This window comes from Dendropsophus ebraccatus, chromosome 15, assembly GCF_027789765.1.
Source record: "Dendropsophus ebraccatus isolate aDenEbr1 chromosome 15, aDenEbr1.pat, whole genome shotgun sequence".
Lineage (NCBI taxonomy): Eukaryota > Metazoa > Chordata > Amphibia > Anura > Hylidae > Dendropsophus > Dendropsophus ebraccatus.
In genome coordinates this window covers 21,168,803-21,183,671 of record NC_091468.1, presented here as the reverse complement: position 1 = coordinate 21,183,671, position 14,869 = coordinate 21,168,803, and the positions used below count along the sequence as shown (strand labels likewise).

General features: G+C 45.2%; 1 protein-coding gene across 4 annotated transcripts in view; it reads right to left on the bottom strand.

Annotated features, from left to right (window-relative positions):
• DISP1 (dispatched RND transporter family member 1) overlaps window positions 1–14,869 on the bottom strand; it is a 115,403-nt gene that overhangs the window by 27,248 nt on the left and 73,286 nt on the right. For all 4 annotated transcript variants that reach the window (XM_069955408.1, XM_069955409.1, XM_069955407.1 and 1 more), the window contains one exon: window positions 8,463–8,980. In XM_069955408.1, coding sequence (XP_069811509.1) covers window positions 8,463–8,950 — 488 coding nt within the window. In that variant the 5' untranslated portion in view covers window positions 8,951–8,980. The remainder of the gene's footprint in view (window positions 1–8,462; window positions 8,981–14,869) is intronic.

Sequence of the window (14,869 nt, the reverse complement as noted above, 5' to 3'; positions counted from 1 at the left end):
AAGACGACCATCACACATTCCTTGCCGTGTCCTGAAACACTCTTCTTCCTCGTCTACCCTTTGGCATCAAAGAGCTCAAGCTAAATTAGAGAAACAGAAGTTTGACTTTTCCAAATTAAATTCCTTGCGAGCAGCGGGCCTGAGGCGACCATAAACTTTTGTTTACAGGTTGAATGGTCACAGCGAGAACAGCAGAAGGGATAAGATTACACAATGCCGGATCATTCCGGGGATTATTCGCCGCTCCTTGGATCATCACATGGTTTTCATTTGGTTATATTTTGGGTTTACCCACAGTATTAGGAATATCAGCCCATGTGGGACGCAATCTCCTCATCTCATCATCTGGGTTGCTTTAGAGACAGCGCAACAAGAATCGCCCAAGATGTGGGTGGGTCCTCAAGCTCTTCGCTCCAAAAGATCCTGATATTTGTCATGAACTGGTGGCCGATGCAATATAGAAAATATTTCTAAGTATTTATATCTCCATAAATCACTCATGACTCTAAATCTGTTGAAAGCTGATGTGGCACATTATGGAAATATTACAGCAAGTAGAACGGACAAGCTCCAAAAGGAGGCAACTTTCTGGCTTTGCTTAAAAGTTGTCCAATTTATGTGAGTGTGATGTGCCAAACCCCCTGCAATGCAGCAAGAGAGTGTTCAGACAAGGACAGAATGACAACGCACCAGGAAAAACTACAGTGAACGAGATGTCAGATTCATGTAGAACGTTCTACAGGAGCCCTGAGCTCACTGATGTTTCTAAATAAAAATATCTATACATTATGTGAAATTTTAATGCCATACTAAGGGGTCATTTACAGGCACGGTCTGTATATATGGGCCGCACCACCGTAACAAGATCAGTACAATCAACTGGCTCCAGATACACAGTAACAAATCCAGGTGTAGGCAGACTGACAGACTATGTGGCATAGAGGGTGCAACAGCAGAAAGTATGGTAACAGCACCAAGGTAAGTCTTTAATTCATATTTTCACAAACAGCCGGAATACAGAAAGAGCGAAGCAAGCGTGTCATCACTGATGACAACCATTTCAGGACTTCTCCCTACTTCTGGTCAGTGAATCATTAACTCACAGAGTCAGCGCATAGCGCTTTATTTTCTCCTGCTCCTTCCTACTGCTCCTATATACAAGGATATAACTACTATAATTACGACATGGAGAGAAAGAAGCTGCTGCACATCACACCTATGGCTGACACTTATGCCACTCGGCTACATTTAAAAACCAACGCCAGGATGGTGGTATATAATTTGATCAAACCATATTGCCCCATGTAGCACGTGCCGGTCTCCTGGCTCACATGGGTCCCTACACTAACTCTACACTGTCAGCAGCTCCTTTCTCTCCATGTCGTATTTTATTTTTCTCCCTTTTCTGAGCAGCTGGCACTCCCCTTCGTAAAACCCACAAGACCCAAATTAGCAGGATACTCCTGGGCTCACATGTCAGTACTTCTTATCTTTCCCATTCTATCTGCAGCAGTAATGGTGAGTACAAGAGCATGTTTACACTTGTGTTGTTTGGCAGCAGCTTTCTCTGCTGGTGGTGCCAACTGGGTTTTTTTTTTTTGGGGGGGGGGGGGGGGGGGGGGCACTTTGTGGAGTTCTTTGTGACCGACACAGTGTGGAGTTCGTGTAGGGACCCATGTGAACCAGGAGACCAGCCCGTGGTACATGGGGCAATATGGTTTGATCAAATTATATACCAACATCCTGGCGTTGGTTTTTAAATGTAGCCGAGTGGCATTAGTGTCAGCCATAGGTGTGATGTGCAGCAGCTCCTTTCTCTTCATGTTGTATATAACTACTATAAGACTGCTTCTATGTACAAGTATATAACTATTATAATACTGCTACTATATACAGGAATATAACTACTATAATACTGCTCCTATATACAAGAATATAACTACTATAATACTGCCCCCTATATACAAGAATATAACTACTATAATACTGCTCCTATATACAAGAATATAACTACTATAATAATGCTCCTATATACAAGAATATAACTACTATAATACTGCTCTTATATACAGGAATATAAATTATTACACTGCCCCTTACTACTTCCTATAAATATCAGAAAAGGTGGGTAGGAAATTGCTCATATTTGAATCAAAAAGCTCTCCAGGCAGTGAATAATAGATCTTTCTATTCAGTGACATAATGTTACAATTCGCTCATTGTTTCCTTCGTTTCCAGCAGAACGGCCTCCGATAAAACAAAGTGCAGAAGATTAAGGAAACTGACATTTGCTTCTTGTCACTTCTCAGACCCAGACGTCATCGTCTGTAAGTCCACACAGGAATGTTCCTCTTCTAAAACACTTTGATTTCATCGGGAAGGCTGCCTACTGCTCTGGGAGTCAAATAAAAGCTTTTGAAGGAACAATAAAAAGGCTTTTTAAAATGCCTCCATGAGTCACTTTCTGACAAGAAGCCAAAAATCGGAAAACAGAGGGCAGCGCGGCACCGGGGGAATCTCTCCTAATTTACCATTAAAATAAAAAAAATCCCCATTATCAGACTTCTCTGGCAGATCTATAATCCCACCTTACAAGATGTTTAAGAAACAGCTGCAAATCTCTAGTAGATATTCTCCAGAGAAGGTCCGGCACACGTCCTACTGAAGGATACCAAGAGGAGGCCAAAAAGTCAACAGAAGCATGCGATGGTGGCGAGACCGGGTCAATAGAGCAAAACTATACAAGTACATAAAAATAACAAAGATAAAATAGTCTTCAATCCTTGGAAATCTGCTGGAGAATGTAACTTCCTTTTAAAGAGGTACTCCGATATCAGGGAAAAAACATGCTACAGAATAAGGCTATGTTCACACTACGTAAGTTCCGTGGAAATCATGGGCGATGTCCCAACAGCTGTGATTTCCACGGAACTTACGTAGTGCTGCAAGGCTGAAGGGATCCCGGCGGAAGTGTATACACATGGTATACACTCTGGCCGGGATCCCTAGCGGCGCCGTAGAAAACGGACATGTCAGTTTTCTGCGGCCGCTATTCAATGAAATTCAAAAAACCCTGTCAATGCACACAGTGGAGCGAGCTCTGTACTTCCTTGCTGAGCAGTTGCTCAGTACTACAATTCCCATAAAGCTTTGCTTTCCCTCAGCATGCCTGCCAGTTCCCCACCCAAAGCTATCGAAGAATATTCCATTCCACTGCAGACTATTACACAATCAGTGAGGCTGAAGCATCTGCTATATTCATTCCCTGTCTGCTCTCTCTGTGGCATCATTCAACCTTATGCAGCCACCAGTAAAGCTGGGTTCACACTATGTTTTTGCAATCCGTTTTTTTCATCAGTTTTTTGCAAAAAAACTGTGTGCATCCGTCTTGATCCGTTTTTCCATTGAGTTTCATTATTTAAAAAAACAGATCAAAATGGATCTATTTTTTTTTTTAGCGTACACAAAAACGTGGTCGAGCTAATTTTCGTGTCCGTTAAAAAAAAAACCTGATCTGTTTTGATCAGGTTTTTTTTTTTTATAATGGAAGTCAACGGAAAAACTGATAAAAATGGATGCACACCATGGCATTTTTTCGTCAGTTTTTCGTTTGTTTGTTTTTTTGGCAAAAAACTGATTGCAAAAACGTAGTGTGAACCCAGCCTAATCAAATTTTGCAGCTCAGAGACTAGAACCAGCCTCGCCTTTCAAGACATCAGAAGATGATGCATTGTCTGCAGAGCAAGGAAGGAGGTGGAGAGCTGGAGACAATACACATTTTGCAGTTCAACTTCCTGTCAGAAGTGAATCACACAAAACCACACTAAAGCCAGTACTATTATTGATTACACTATACTAATCTAGGGTAGTATTATTTAAAGGGGTAGTGCGGCGGTAAACAATTATTCACAGAATAACACACATTACAAAGTTATACAACTTTGTAATGTATGTTATGTCTGTGAATGGCCCCCTTCCCCGTGTCCCACCACCTCCACCTGTGTACCCGGAAGTGTGGTGCGCTATACATACCTGTCACGTGCCAACTTGTCTCCGATCTTCAGTCATCGATGTCGTCTTCGGCTGAATCCCTCCGTCCGTCCTGAGTGCCGGCCGCCCTCTGCCGCGTCATCGGCTGCTCAGCCGCGATTGGCTGAGCATAGCTGTGCTCAGCCAATCGCGGCTGAGCAGCCGATGACGCGGCAGAGGGCGGCCGGCACTCAGGACGCTCGGAGGGATTCGGCCGGGCCGTCCGAAGACGACATCGCAGACTGAAGATTGGAGACGAGTCGGCACGTGACAGGTATGTATAGCACACCACACTTCCGGGTACACGGGTGGGGGTGGTGGGACATGGGGAAGGGGGCCATTCACAGACATAACATACATTGCAAAGTTGTATAACTTTGTAATGTGTGTTCTTCTGTCAATAATTCTTTACCGCCGCACTACCCCTTTAAATACAATTTACAAAATACTGGAATACCCCTAAGTATAAGTGCTTGTAAATTTCATGTTAGATTCTGGGTTATCAAGGCTTGTGGACCCTTCGTTTAATACCATTTCCACGTACAGCAGAATTAAGTGAAGATAGGAAATGTAAAATCACAGTCAACAATGACTGTACATTAAGGCCCTATTACACGGAGCGATTATCGCCTAAAAATTTGATATAATGATCGAAAATATCATTCAGCGATCAAACTACGAATGAAAAAAAAAAAGGCTCATTTTTGTCTTTCAACATGTTAAAAAATGATCATTGGTAGTTCGCGGATCGTTCGCATATCTGTTCATGTGATAAGTCGTTGGCCAATAAAACATGTTGTGTGGGTTGCCCTGAGGAACGATTAGCGACCATATATAATGATATAAAACAATCTTTAATAACAGTAATCAATGAATGTAATAACCTCAGAATCATTCGCTAATTTTCACTCGTGATCAATAGTGAATCTTTAAGCAACAATCGCTACATGTAATACGGCCTTGAGTGTACTCAATGATATCCAATCTCTGGGAGGATATACTGCTGGATGATGTCGCCGCTTCCCTCCTCATTACCGTTGTGGCATCTGCTATTTGTCTACCGATAGATCTGCAGTACGAGGCCTGGACAACAACCAGCAGATGGAGAAACTGAGACCATATTAGGTTCCTGGTAATATCAGAGGAACATTATCCCAGGGGTCGGGTCACCTGCTTCAGGCTATGTCTGTTTTACTTATATCCTCCATTAAATAACAATTCTGGAGGATCTTTTTCTTAGTACTTTACAGTTGGCTTCACCTCTGTTATTTGTCCCGTAAAAGTATCATTAAAATGACAACTGGGCGTTACCATTTTTCTAGTCCTGAGGTGTGTCCCTACACACTGAGACAGTCTTCAGGGTCAGTATTATGCCTCTTTTACTCAGGCTGATTATCTTCAAGAAGTGTTGCTAGAGACACTCCTTTGGCAAATGATCTGCGATTTTTGAGCCTTGTTTAATACAGGGTGGTCCAAAAGTAGGTGGACAATATGTGTAATAGGGTTAAGAAGGGGGAGATTTATCAAACATGGTGTAAAGTGAAACATGCTCAGTTGCCCCTAGCAACCAATCAGATTCCACCTTTCATTCCTCACAGACTCTTTGGAAAATAAAAAGATGGAATCTGATTGGTTGCTAGGGGCAACTGAGCCAGTTCCACTTTATACCATGCTTGATAAATCTCCCCCATGCTCATAACCCTATTACACATACTGTCCACCTGCTTTTGGACCGACCACCCTGTATATCGCTATTGGCCATACATCGCCTTGTGTAAACAGGGGATGTGTGGCCGACAGCAATATATTTAAATGGCCGCTTTAACGATACAGGAATCATTCATGTGGCCCGGCAGCCAAAACTAAAGCAAATCTGTACACACCAACGACCCCTTCTAAATCACAGGTACCGTTGGTTAGCTGACATCAAGTCCTTTCCCATCATTGGGTTCAAAATGCTTCTGGTGCCGTCTTTGGTGTAAAAAAACGTTGTTTTGAGCTGGAGGATTGGTGTCAAAGAGACAAGGCCTACAGTAATCCGTACCCTAGGCCTGCAACGCCTCTCAGGTCTTCCTCCCTAGCGACGCTCCTGTGCAGGACTTTTCCTCTTTGGCGCAATTTGAAACAAACCACAGAAAGGACTTGATGTTAGCTAGGAAACAATACCTGTGGTTTGGGGGGTGGGGTGGGGGCAGATTTGCTTTAATATGATTTGTACTTGCTTGCATCCTGGCATGACAGTGTAAAAGGACCCTAAGGGCCCTATTACACAGTAATAATAATCTGCCGAATCATTGCTCTGTGTGACAACGATCATCAACTGATATTCTTATAATCCATATTTTCTTTTTCTTCTTTATTATCATATATTTTTTTTATTATATATTTTCATATTTTTTTCTTTATTATCAAAATGAAGCGGATGGGTCTATTGAGCGTACGCCACCCAGGAATGATCGCTTTTTCCTGGGAAAGTTGCAGGGCAGACAGTGCCCCCGTCCCCCCAGCAAGAAGATATTTACCACACAAAGAATCTGTCACCATATTTTGTGTACTGTAACCAGAGACAAATGGGATTTTACCTTTTTTGCCTTTCACAAAACCCCATTACAAATCGTCCTGAGAATTCCCATAAGAGGAGGAGGACACAGACCCAGCTAAAGTCAGGAGAGAGGCCTCACCCAAATAGGGTGGAATTCAGTCACCTCAAAGGGCCGGGAAGAGCTCAGCAGGATCAAGTTATCTTACATTTTGTTTGGGAAGAATGAAGTGAAATCTGATTTTAACATGCAATTATCCAACAGAGAGTCTTGGCCCAAGTCCCCTCCAAGGAGGGAGTGATGAAGGAAGCCTGTGTCAGATGTACAGGAATTATCCTCTATGCTAGACATTAGCGGACAGCAGAGGTTTCTGTCTGCATTCAGGAGCCTTCTGCTGTCTATGGATATTTTGTTAAGATATCCTGACTATAATCTATAGTTAAGGCTACTAAAAAAAAGCAAGCGTACTTACCTTCCTGATCTCCTACCACTCACTGGTTCATCTGAGATTTCATGCCTACAGGTAATGTCCCCTCAGCGAATCACTGTCCACGATAGTGACCTACAATAGCCAGTGATTGGACATTTCCTACAGACATGAAGCACAATAGGAAGCAGTGGAGCAGTAGGATCCTTTCTCCTTAGAATGCAGCTACAGGGGGATCATGGCAGATGAATATGCTAATATCCCTTTAAAAGTGTTTTCCAATTGCGGTATACCCTATCAATATAGTGATGCAACTGTGGTTCCATCCTCTTCTGACTCTCCTTTTCTCCATAGCTGAGAGCTGCTGTAAACAGAGGACCTATTCTTGGGTCTAGGTAGGTCCTGAGTCTGGGGAGTGTATGTCACATTTCTAAGGCAGTGTTCCGCAATCTGTGCCTCTTCAGCTAAAACTCCCACCATTCCCTACATGGGATTCCCCTGTACAAGCTAAACTGGAGAGACTCTTAACAAGAAGTGGCTCTCCAACTAGCTAACTAACCTATCAGCAACTTTCTCTGGTAATCAGGTCTTGGTTAGACAAATGGAGGGGGGGGGGGTGTGGAGGGGTGCATGGTACTATGCACAAAAATCTATTGAGTATGGGGGTAACCTAAAGGTCTCCCGACTATAGATGCATATTTGTGGAAAGTCAGGGAGAAGTGTAGAGTGAACATCAGAAAATTGTCCCGGTTCAGCCGCGTAGCCGAACCTGAATGCTCGGCATTTAACCCCCGGCATCTGGAGATTAGAAACTGGATGTTGCCCTAGGGAGCCCTGAAAAACATGGATACAGCCATAGGCTGTATCCATGTTTTCCTGGCAGCCCTAGGGTGACATCCAATTTCTAATTTTCAGACACGAAAGTTTAATGCCAAGCGTTCAGGTCCGGCTACGTGGCTGAACCCGGACAATTTTCTGATGTTCACTCAACTGTGTTTGGGAAATCTTATACATGGCCAGTGGGTTGACAAAGTTCCTGTTACTTCCATATTGACCTATCTTAACTGTAACTGGAATCCAGTTCAAGTATCTCACATCTAACCCTAAAAAACACACTTGGTCTCCAAATCACAACGTTATACATCTCATATCAATAGATATATTTCCCCTATTTACTACAATGTGCACAGTGGAAAACTCTTCCCAAAATATAGTTAACAAGCCTGTGTTCCCTGCTGAGACAGACATTACAAAAGGACAATTTACACTATAAATTTTTGTTTTATAAAAACCATTCTCAAAAAGTTCCCTATTTTTAAACCTGGGAATGATAACTGAGAAACTGCTGCGAATATTCTGGGAATGGAGCTGCCCTTTAAATTTAAGCAAATTAGTAACCCAATAAAAACCCTTAGCAGAGGATGAGCATGATCATAAATGATATAAAAAAAGAACAGTACACTAACCTTATATTCACTAGGTGAGGGGGCACTTGTTGGTGCTGAAAATGGTCACGCCATTGGTGGAGACAGAATGCCGTGGGCGGCTGCACACAGCAAACAGGGTGGTACACAGGTGGATGGTTCGGACAGACAGAGTTTGGAGAGAATTCTGAGTGCTGCTGGGAACACCCAGAATTTAGTGCACAAGGTGCAGTCCCTCCATTCCGGGGAGCACAGTCTTGACGACTGGTCAGCGGAGGATGATAGGAGCAGTGGTGGCAGCACTGGGCGACGATCGTTGGTCTCTGGTGCTCTAGAAACATAGTGCAAGGTTTGGCTGCACCATTGTGGGAAATGCATCCGTTGGGGCTCACTTTAAGTCTTGGTTCCTCTGTGGTCAGAGGGGTTTGGTCTCCATCGCTGGATGTGGTTTGACTTGTACAATGTGTTTTGGATGGGAGGCTACCATTGCTGTGAGTTGCACTATCACTGTCCATGCTGTTCACTGCCATCTTGTCAACGCCTTACAATCATGGAAGAGTCTAAAGAGAAAGAGACGAGACTGACAATCAGTACAACGGAGCGTTACATTGCAAGTATCATCTACAAGTCAAAACGAAGCCATTTAGCAAAGCATGGGACTGCTGGCTAATCCTTAGCTCTCAGGGGCACTGCAGCCCCTTCGATGGTCATGTTCAACTTAAAGGGATTGAGCTACAGTACCAAAAACAGCTACACTGAGCACCGACAACAATGAGGGGGCTGTGTCCCACCCATTCTGCAGACAGAGTCTATTTACGACTGGAACAGAAACAGATAACACAAAGTGAAATTTTTTCTTCCCGACAACAAACATTTGTGAGCAGATCCAAGACATAACTCTGATACAATGTAATACAAAGAGTGGGCTTTGGGGAATGCCAAGTATGTCGACTCTAAGGGCAAGTAGAGAAATGCTGCATCAGAAGATACGCCACATTCTTTAAAGGGGTTAACCAGCATTAGAAAAATATGGCCACTTTCTTCCAGAGACAGGACTACTCTTGTCTCCAGTTCAGGTGTGGTTTGCTATTAAGCAAGAGTGGTGCTGTCTCTAGAAGAAAGTGGTCATGCTTTTAAACACTGGATGACCCTTTTAAAATGCTAGCGTGATGGCTATCTGCCACTGAGGCTCCAAGTCAGAATATCAATGGCCACTGGCTGCACATCGCTCTATGTAATAGTAGATGAGCAGCAGACAGCTGATTAAAGCAAGGTCTGCACGGACATCGTGCAGCCCTGCCCACAAGGTTATCAAGCCGTCTAATAGGCTCGGTAAGGCGAGCACGTATCTTGTAGAACGGCATTTGCTTACCCTGTGCATTGGGCCGTCTAATATGGATTTGGTGGACTAAAACAATGACTTAAAGGAAAAGCTCTGCATATGCTCTGTCCCACAATTCCCAGAGGTCTATTAGTCTCCATACGTCTTAATGATTTCCCTCAAGATGAAATATTATCCCTTTGGTCCCATGGAAAATTCTCCACACCAGATTATTGTAGACTGAACCTATCAATTTCGACAAATAAGCTAATATGTATTGAGGACGCCGAACCTTCCTTTGCCATGTGACACATATGTTGGACTTCAAAATGTCAAGTGGCACTATTAGTGTCAGGCGGCTGCTTATTGCCCTCTCACTACTGAAACAAACAGGCATGATCAGCCTGTGCAATGTTCATGGGGGAGTCAGGAGAGATAGCTGCCAGCCACGTAATATATACAGCCGGCCTGCACGCATTGAACAGACATTAAGATATTTTTCCAGATAGAGTCATTCTGGGATAAGAAGCGGACACCTCCCTGAGTTTATGATGTCCCTGTAGGCGTAAAGATTCAGACATGACAAGTCTCCCAGACATGTGGGCGAGTGGTTTACCTTAAAATCAGTGTAATCTGTAATAATTTACAAGCCTAAATAGTCCCTAGATGGGAGTATACTGCCATAACTGGCAGGTAGTGATGAGCGAACTAACCAAATGCTTGCCATTTGACGCCCAGTGGCTGGAGAAGTTCAATGCAGCCTAGGACCAGACTCCACAGTCACTGGGAATCAAATGCCAAGTATTCGGTTGTGGACGAACCCAAACTGCGGATTTTAGTTAGCAGTTTCTCTGCAACAGAATCTAAAACAGGCAGAACATATATGCTACATGTGGTGTTATAGAGACCTTATTCTCTAACCTCACACAATTGCTTGATCAGAAGATATAGCCGGGGAGAGAATCGCGCACTCTCTCTCCAGCTTTATCTTATTACCAGAGACCTGCTGTAATCAATAACTTTTGACATTTAAAAAACACTTGAGATCAACACTTAAAAGGTTTGTACACCTTTAGATGCTACAATGTATAAGAATTAAGCAACTTTACAAGAAGTATGCATGAAAAATTTCCAATGCAGGTGGCGTCGTTATGGTAACAGACTGCAAACAAATGCTGGGTAGTCTGATTCTACACAAATACTTTCTTCTATCTGTACCCACCTTTCTGATAATAAACCAAATGTATGTTAGGCCAGTTTTTTTTTTGCTTGTGAGACCTAAAAGCATGATCCACCATGCATTTGAGTCCTGACCAGTACAGTATACATCCACAAAATTGAACATGGTCATAATATGACTACTATAGATGAGCGAACCTGGAGCATGCTCGAGTCTATCCGAACCCAAACGTTCGGTATTTGATTAGTGGTGGCTGCTAAAGTTGGATAAAGCCCTAAGGCTATGTGGAAAACATGGATATAGTCATTGGCTGTATCCATGTTTTCCAGACAACCTTAGAGCTTTATCCAACTTGAGCAGTCCCCGCAAATCAAATGCAGAACGATCGGGTTCGGATGGATTGGAGCATGCTCGAGGTTCGCTCATCTCTATGACTACATATCATATGCCTTTTGACCGGGTTTTGACATAAAGCCTGATGCGTAATGCTACAAGAGCATTTTTGGGTCTGTATTAGGGGCAGAGGTCTCAGCCTGATTGTGGGTTATCTGACCTGTGGTCAATGTGAACAAGAAAATGCACATTTATTACGTTTGTTTGAAACCAGCCCTAGGAAGAAGTTGGAAGACTAAAGAATGACTAAAAGATCAGACTACACAGGGCTTGGTTGTAGTCTGTTACCATGGAGACACAGACCTGCATAGCACCTGTAGGAACAAAACATTTTTTAATTAAAAATATTTACAAAATTGCTTCTTTCTCATTATAGAAGCATGTCCATTATGCAAACATGTCCATAGCCCTTAATGATTGTCCTGGTAACATTTATAAGAGTTAAGCCTAATCTGTATTTGACAAACAGGCAAATCGGGAGAACACAACATCACAAAAAGCTGAAGATTGCAGCACAGAGGGCTGATGTTTTTGGTCCTGATACATCATGAATGTAACACGGTGATAATGAATACAGGGAAGTGTTAAGTTGTTTCTCTGGACGATATGTGTTCGTCTGGGGACGGCGTGTTTGTTCTGCGCACAAGACTTGAACACATTCCTGTTTCTGAAATGAATGGGGTTTCTGTAAGGAAATGTACCAGTGATCTCCGGGTACACGTCTGGCCTCTTTCAAGTCAAAAAATCTCTGCGCAGCCATAGGCAGAGCAGACTTATATAAAAGTTACCTTAGACCTTACATCTCTGCCTGGCACCGTGCCAACGCGTCTAGCACTTTAAAATGATTTAATTTCCTTCACTGGCAGCCAGAAGAAAAAGCCAAAACCTATGACGGGGAGTTTTCCGCAGAAAAGAAAGATCTGGCAGCACGTCTCCAAATCACTGAAGCAAACCACCTTAAATATATACATAGTCAGGGTGGATACATCTGTCATCTCCCACAAGAGTTGGGTATGTGTACCTTTAAGAGGAAGAGGAGAATCAGGCATGTTGGATATTAACTATGGGATCCTGTTCTTAGGGAGATGGGAGCATTAAGCCAATGGCAATTCTGTGTATGGCTAGATCTAGGACCCTTTTACACGGGCAGACCTCTACCCAATATGAGACCCAATCTAGCAGATGGGTGCTTATTTTACAAGCATCAACCATATGTTTGAATCCCTGAGGCTCTGTCTACTGATTCCTTAAAGAAGGGCTCTTCCTACTTCTCAGCACTCAGGACTGCAGGGTTGGGGCTAAGTAGTAAACCATTTAGCAACCTCCATATTTTCACATTAGAAGCTCCATTACACAAATAACCTGGAGGCAGAACATGGGGCTGCTATGGGGCTCTTGAAGCAGGGTGGCCAGCCCAGGTTGGCTACATCCCTACAGGCCCTACAATCAGTGGCGTAGCCACCGTGGTCGCGGGGGTCGCCGCCGCGACCGGGCCCCCCGATCAGTCACTCTTGTGACCGCAAGCATTGTTTTGCTTGCGGTCACAAGAGTCTGGCTCCGTCTTTCCCACGGCTGCTGCGCGGCTGCCGGGGGTGTCGCGACTTACCCCCGGCAGCGCGCGCATCCCAGAACTCCCTGCGCGCCTTGGGCCCTGACTTCCGGTTTCCGGCGCGCAGGGAGTTCTGGGATGCGCGCGCTGCCGGGGATAAGACGCGGCAGCCGCGCAGCAGCCGGGGACAGATCGAAGGAGTGAGGATCAACGTGGGAGCGCGATGTCAGGTGAGTTAAGTTTTGTTTTTTTATCAGCCTGTACGGGTGGGGGGAAAGGAGGGGGGCATCTATGAGGGTGGGGGGAAAGAGGGGGCCATCTATGAGGGTGGGGGGAAAGAGGGGGCCATCTATGAGGGTGGGGGGGAAAGGAGGGGGGCATCTATGAGGGTGGGGGGGAAGGAGGGGGGCATCTATGAGGGGGGGGGAAGGAGGGGGGCATCTATGAGGGTGGGGGGAAGGAGGGGGCATCTATGAGGGTGGGGGGAAGGAGGGGGGCATCTATGAGGGTGGGGGGAAGGAGGGGGGCATCTATGAGGGTGGGGGGGAAGGAGGGGGGGCATCTATGAGGGTGGGGGGAAGGAGGGGGGGAAAGGAGGGGGGCATCTATGAGGGTGGGGGGGGAAGGAGGGGGGCATCTATGAGGGTGGGGGGAAGGAGGGGGGCATCTATGAGGGTGGGGGGAAGGAGGGGGGGCATCTATGAGGGTGGGGGGGAAGGAGGGGGGCATCTATGAGGGTGGGGGGGCATCTATGAGGGTGGGGGGGAAGGAGGGGGGCATCTATGAGGGTGGGGGGAAAGAGGGGCCATCTATGAGGGTGGGTGGGGGGGAAGGGGACCATCTATAAGGGAGGGGGGGTGAAGGGGACCATCTATAAAGGGGGGGAAAGGGGACCATCTATAAGGGAGGGGGGAAAGGGGACCATCTATAAGGGAGGGGGGGAAAGGGGACCATCTATAAGGGAGGGGGGAAGGGGACCATCTATAAGGGAGGGGGGGGGGAAGGGGACCATCTATAAGGGAGGGGGGGGGGGAAGGGGACCATCTATAAGGGAGGGGGGGAAAGGGGACCATCTATAAGGGAGGGGGGGGGGGGGGAAGGGGACCATCTATAAGGGAGGGGGGGGGGGGAAGGGGACCATCTATAAGGGAGGGTGGGGGGAGAGGGACCATCTATAAGGGAGGGGGGGGGGGAGAGGGGACCATCCATAAGGGAGGGTGAGGAGAGAGGGGGCCATCTAATAAGGGAGGGGGTAGAGGGGGCCATCTATTTGGGGGGGGGGCAACATAGGGGGGAGAGGGAATACACAGAGGGGGGCATATATTATTAGGAGGTCACAGAGTCAGGGCTACCCACTAAATGAGGGTGTAAAGGGGACAGTACAGATGTGCAGTGTGTAGAGAGATGGAGATGGTGTCAGAGTGTGGAGCCTAATATGTCTGTCTGGCAGATTCTGTGGATTCGTGGCTCGGAGAAGTTCTCATAACGGCCTAGGACGGATGGAGAAGATGATGAAAAGGAAAGAACTCCGATCAGAGAAGACGTCTCCTGTGAGTCACCTGATATAACTGCACTGTAATGTATATGGTGTATAGAGCCTGTGTAGAGCTGGGGCCACCTCTATATGACTGGATGAGGTGATTTAGTATACTGGATTTGGTCAGTAACAATATGGTGGTGATGGTAGTGGTTGTGGTGTGGCGGTAATGTTTCCTCCCTATATACTGGTATTACTGGTAATATTGGTCTCAGTATACAGGATTTGGTCAGTAACAGTATGGCGGTAATAGGTAATATCTGTCTTGGTGTGTATATATATATATATATATATATATACATACAGTGGTACCTTGGTTTAAGAGTAACTTCGTTTAAGAGCGTTTTGGTTTAAGAGCTCACAGTTTTTCAAAATTGTGACTTGGTTTAAGAGCATTGCTTTGGTTTAAGAACTTCCTGTATTGGGTGGGAGCGCGAGTGGAGAAGGGGCATGGCCTGCATAGCGGGGT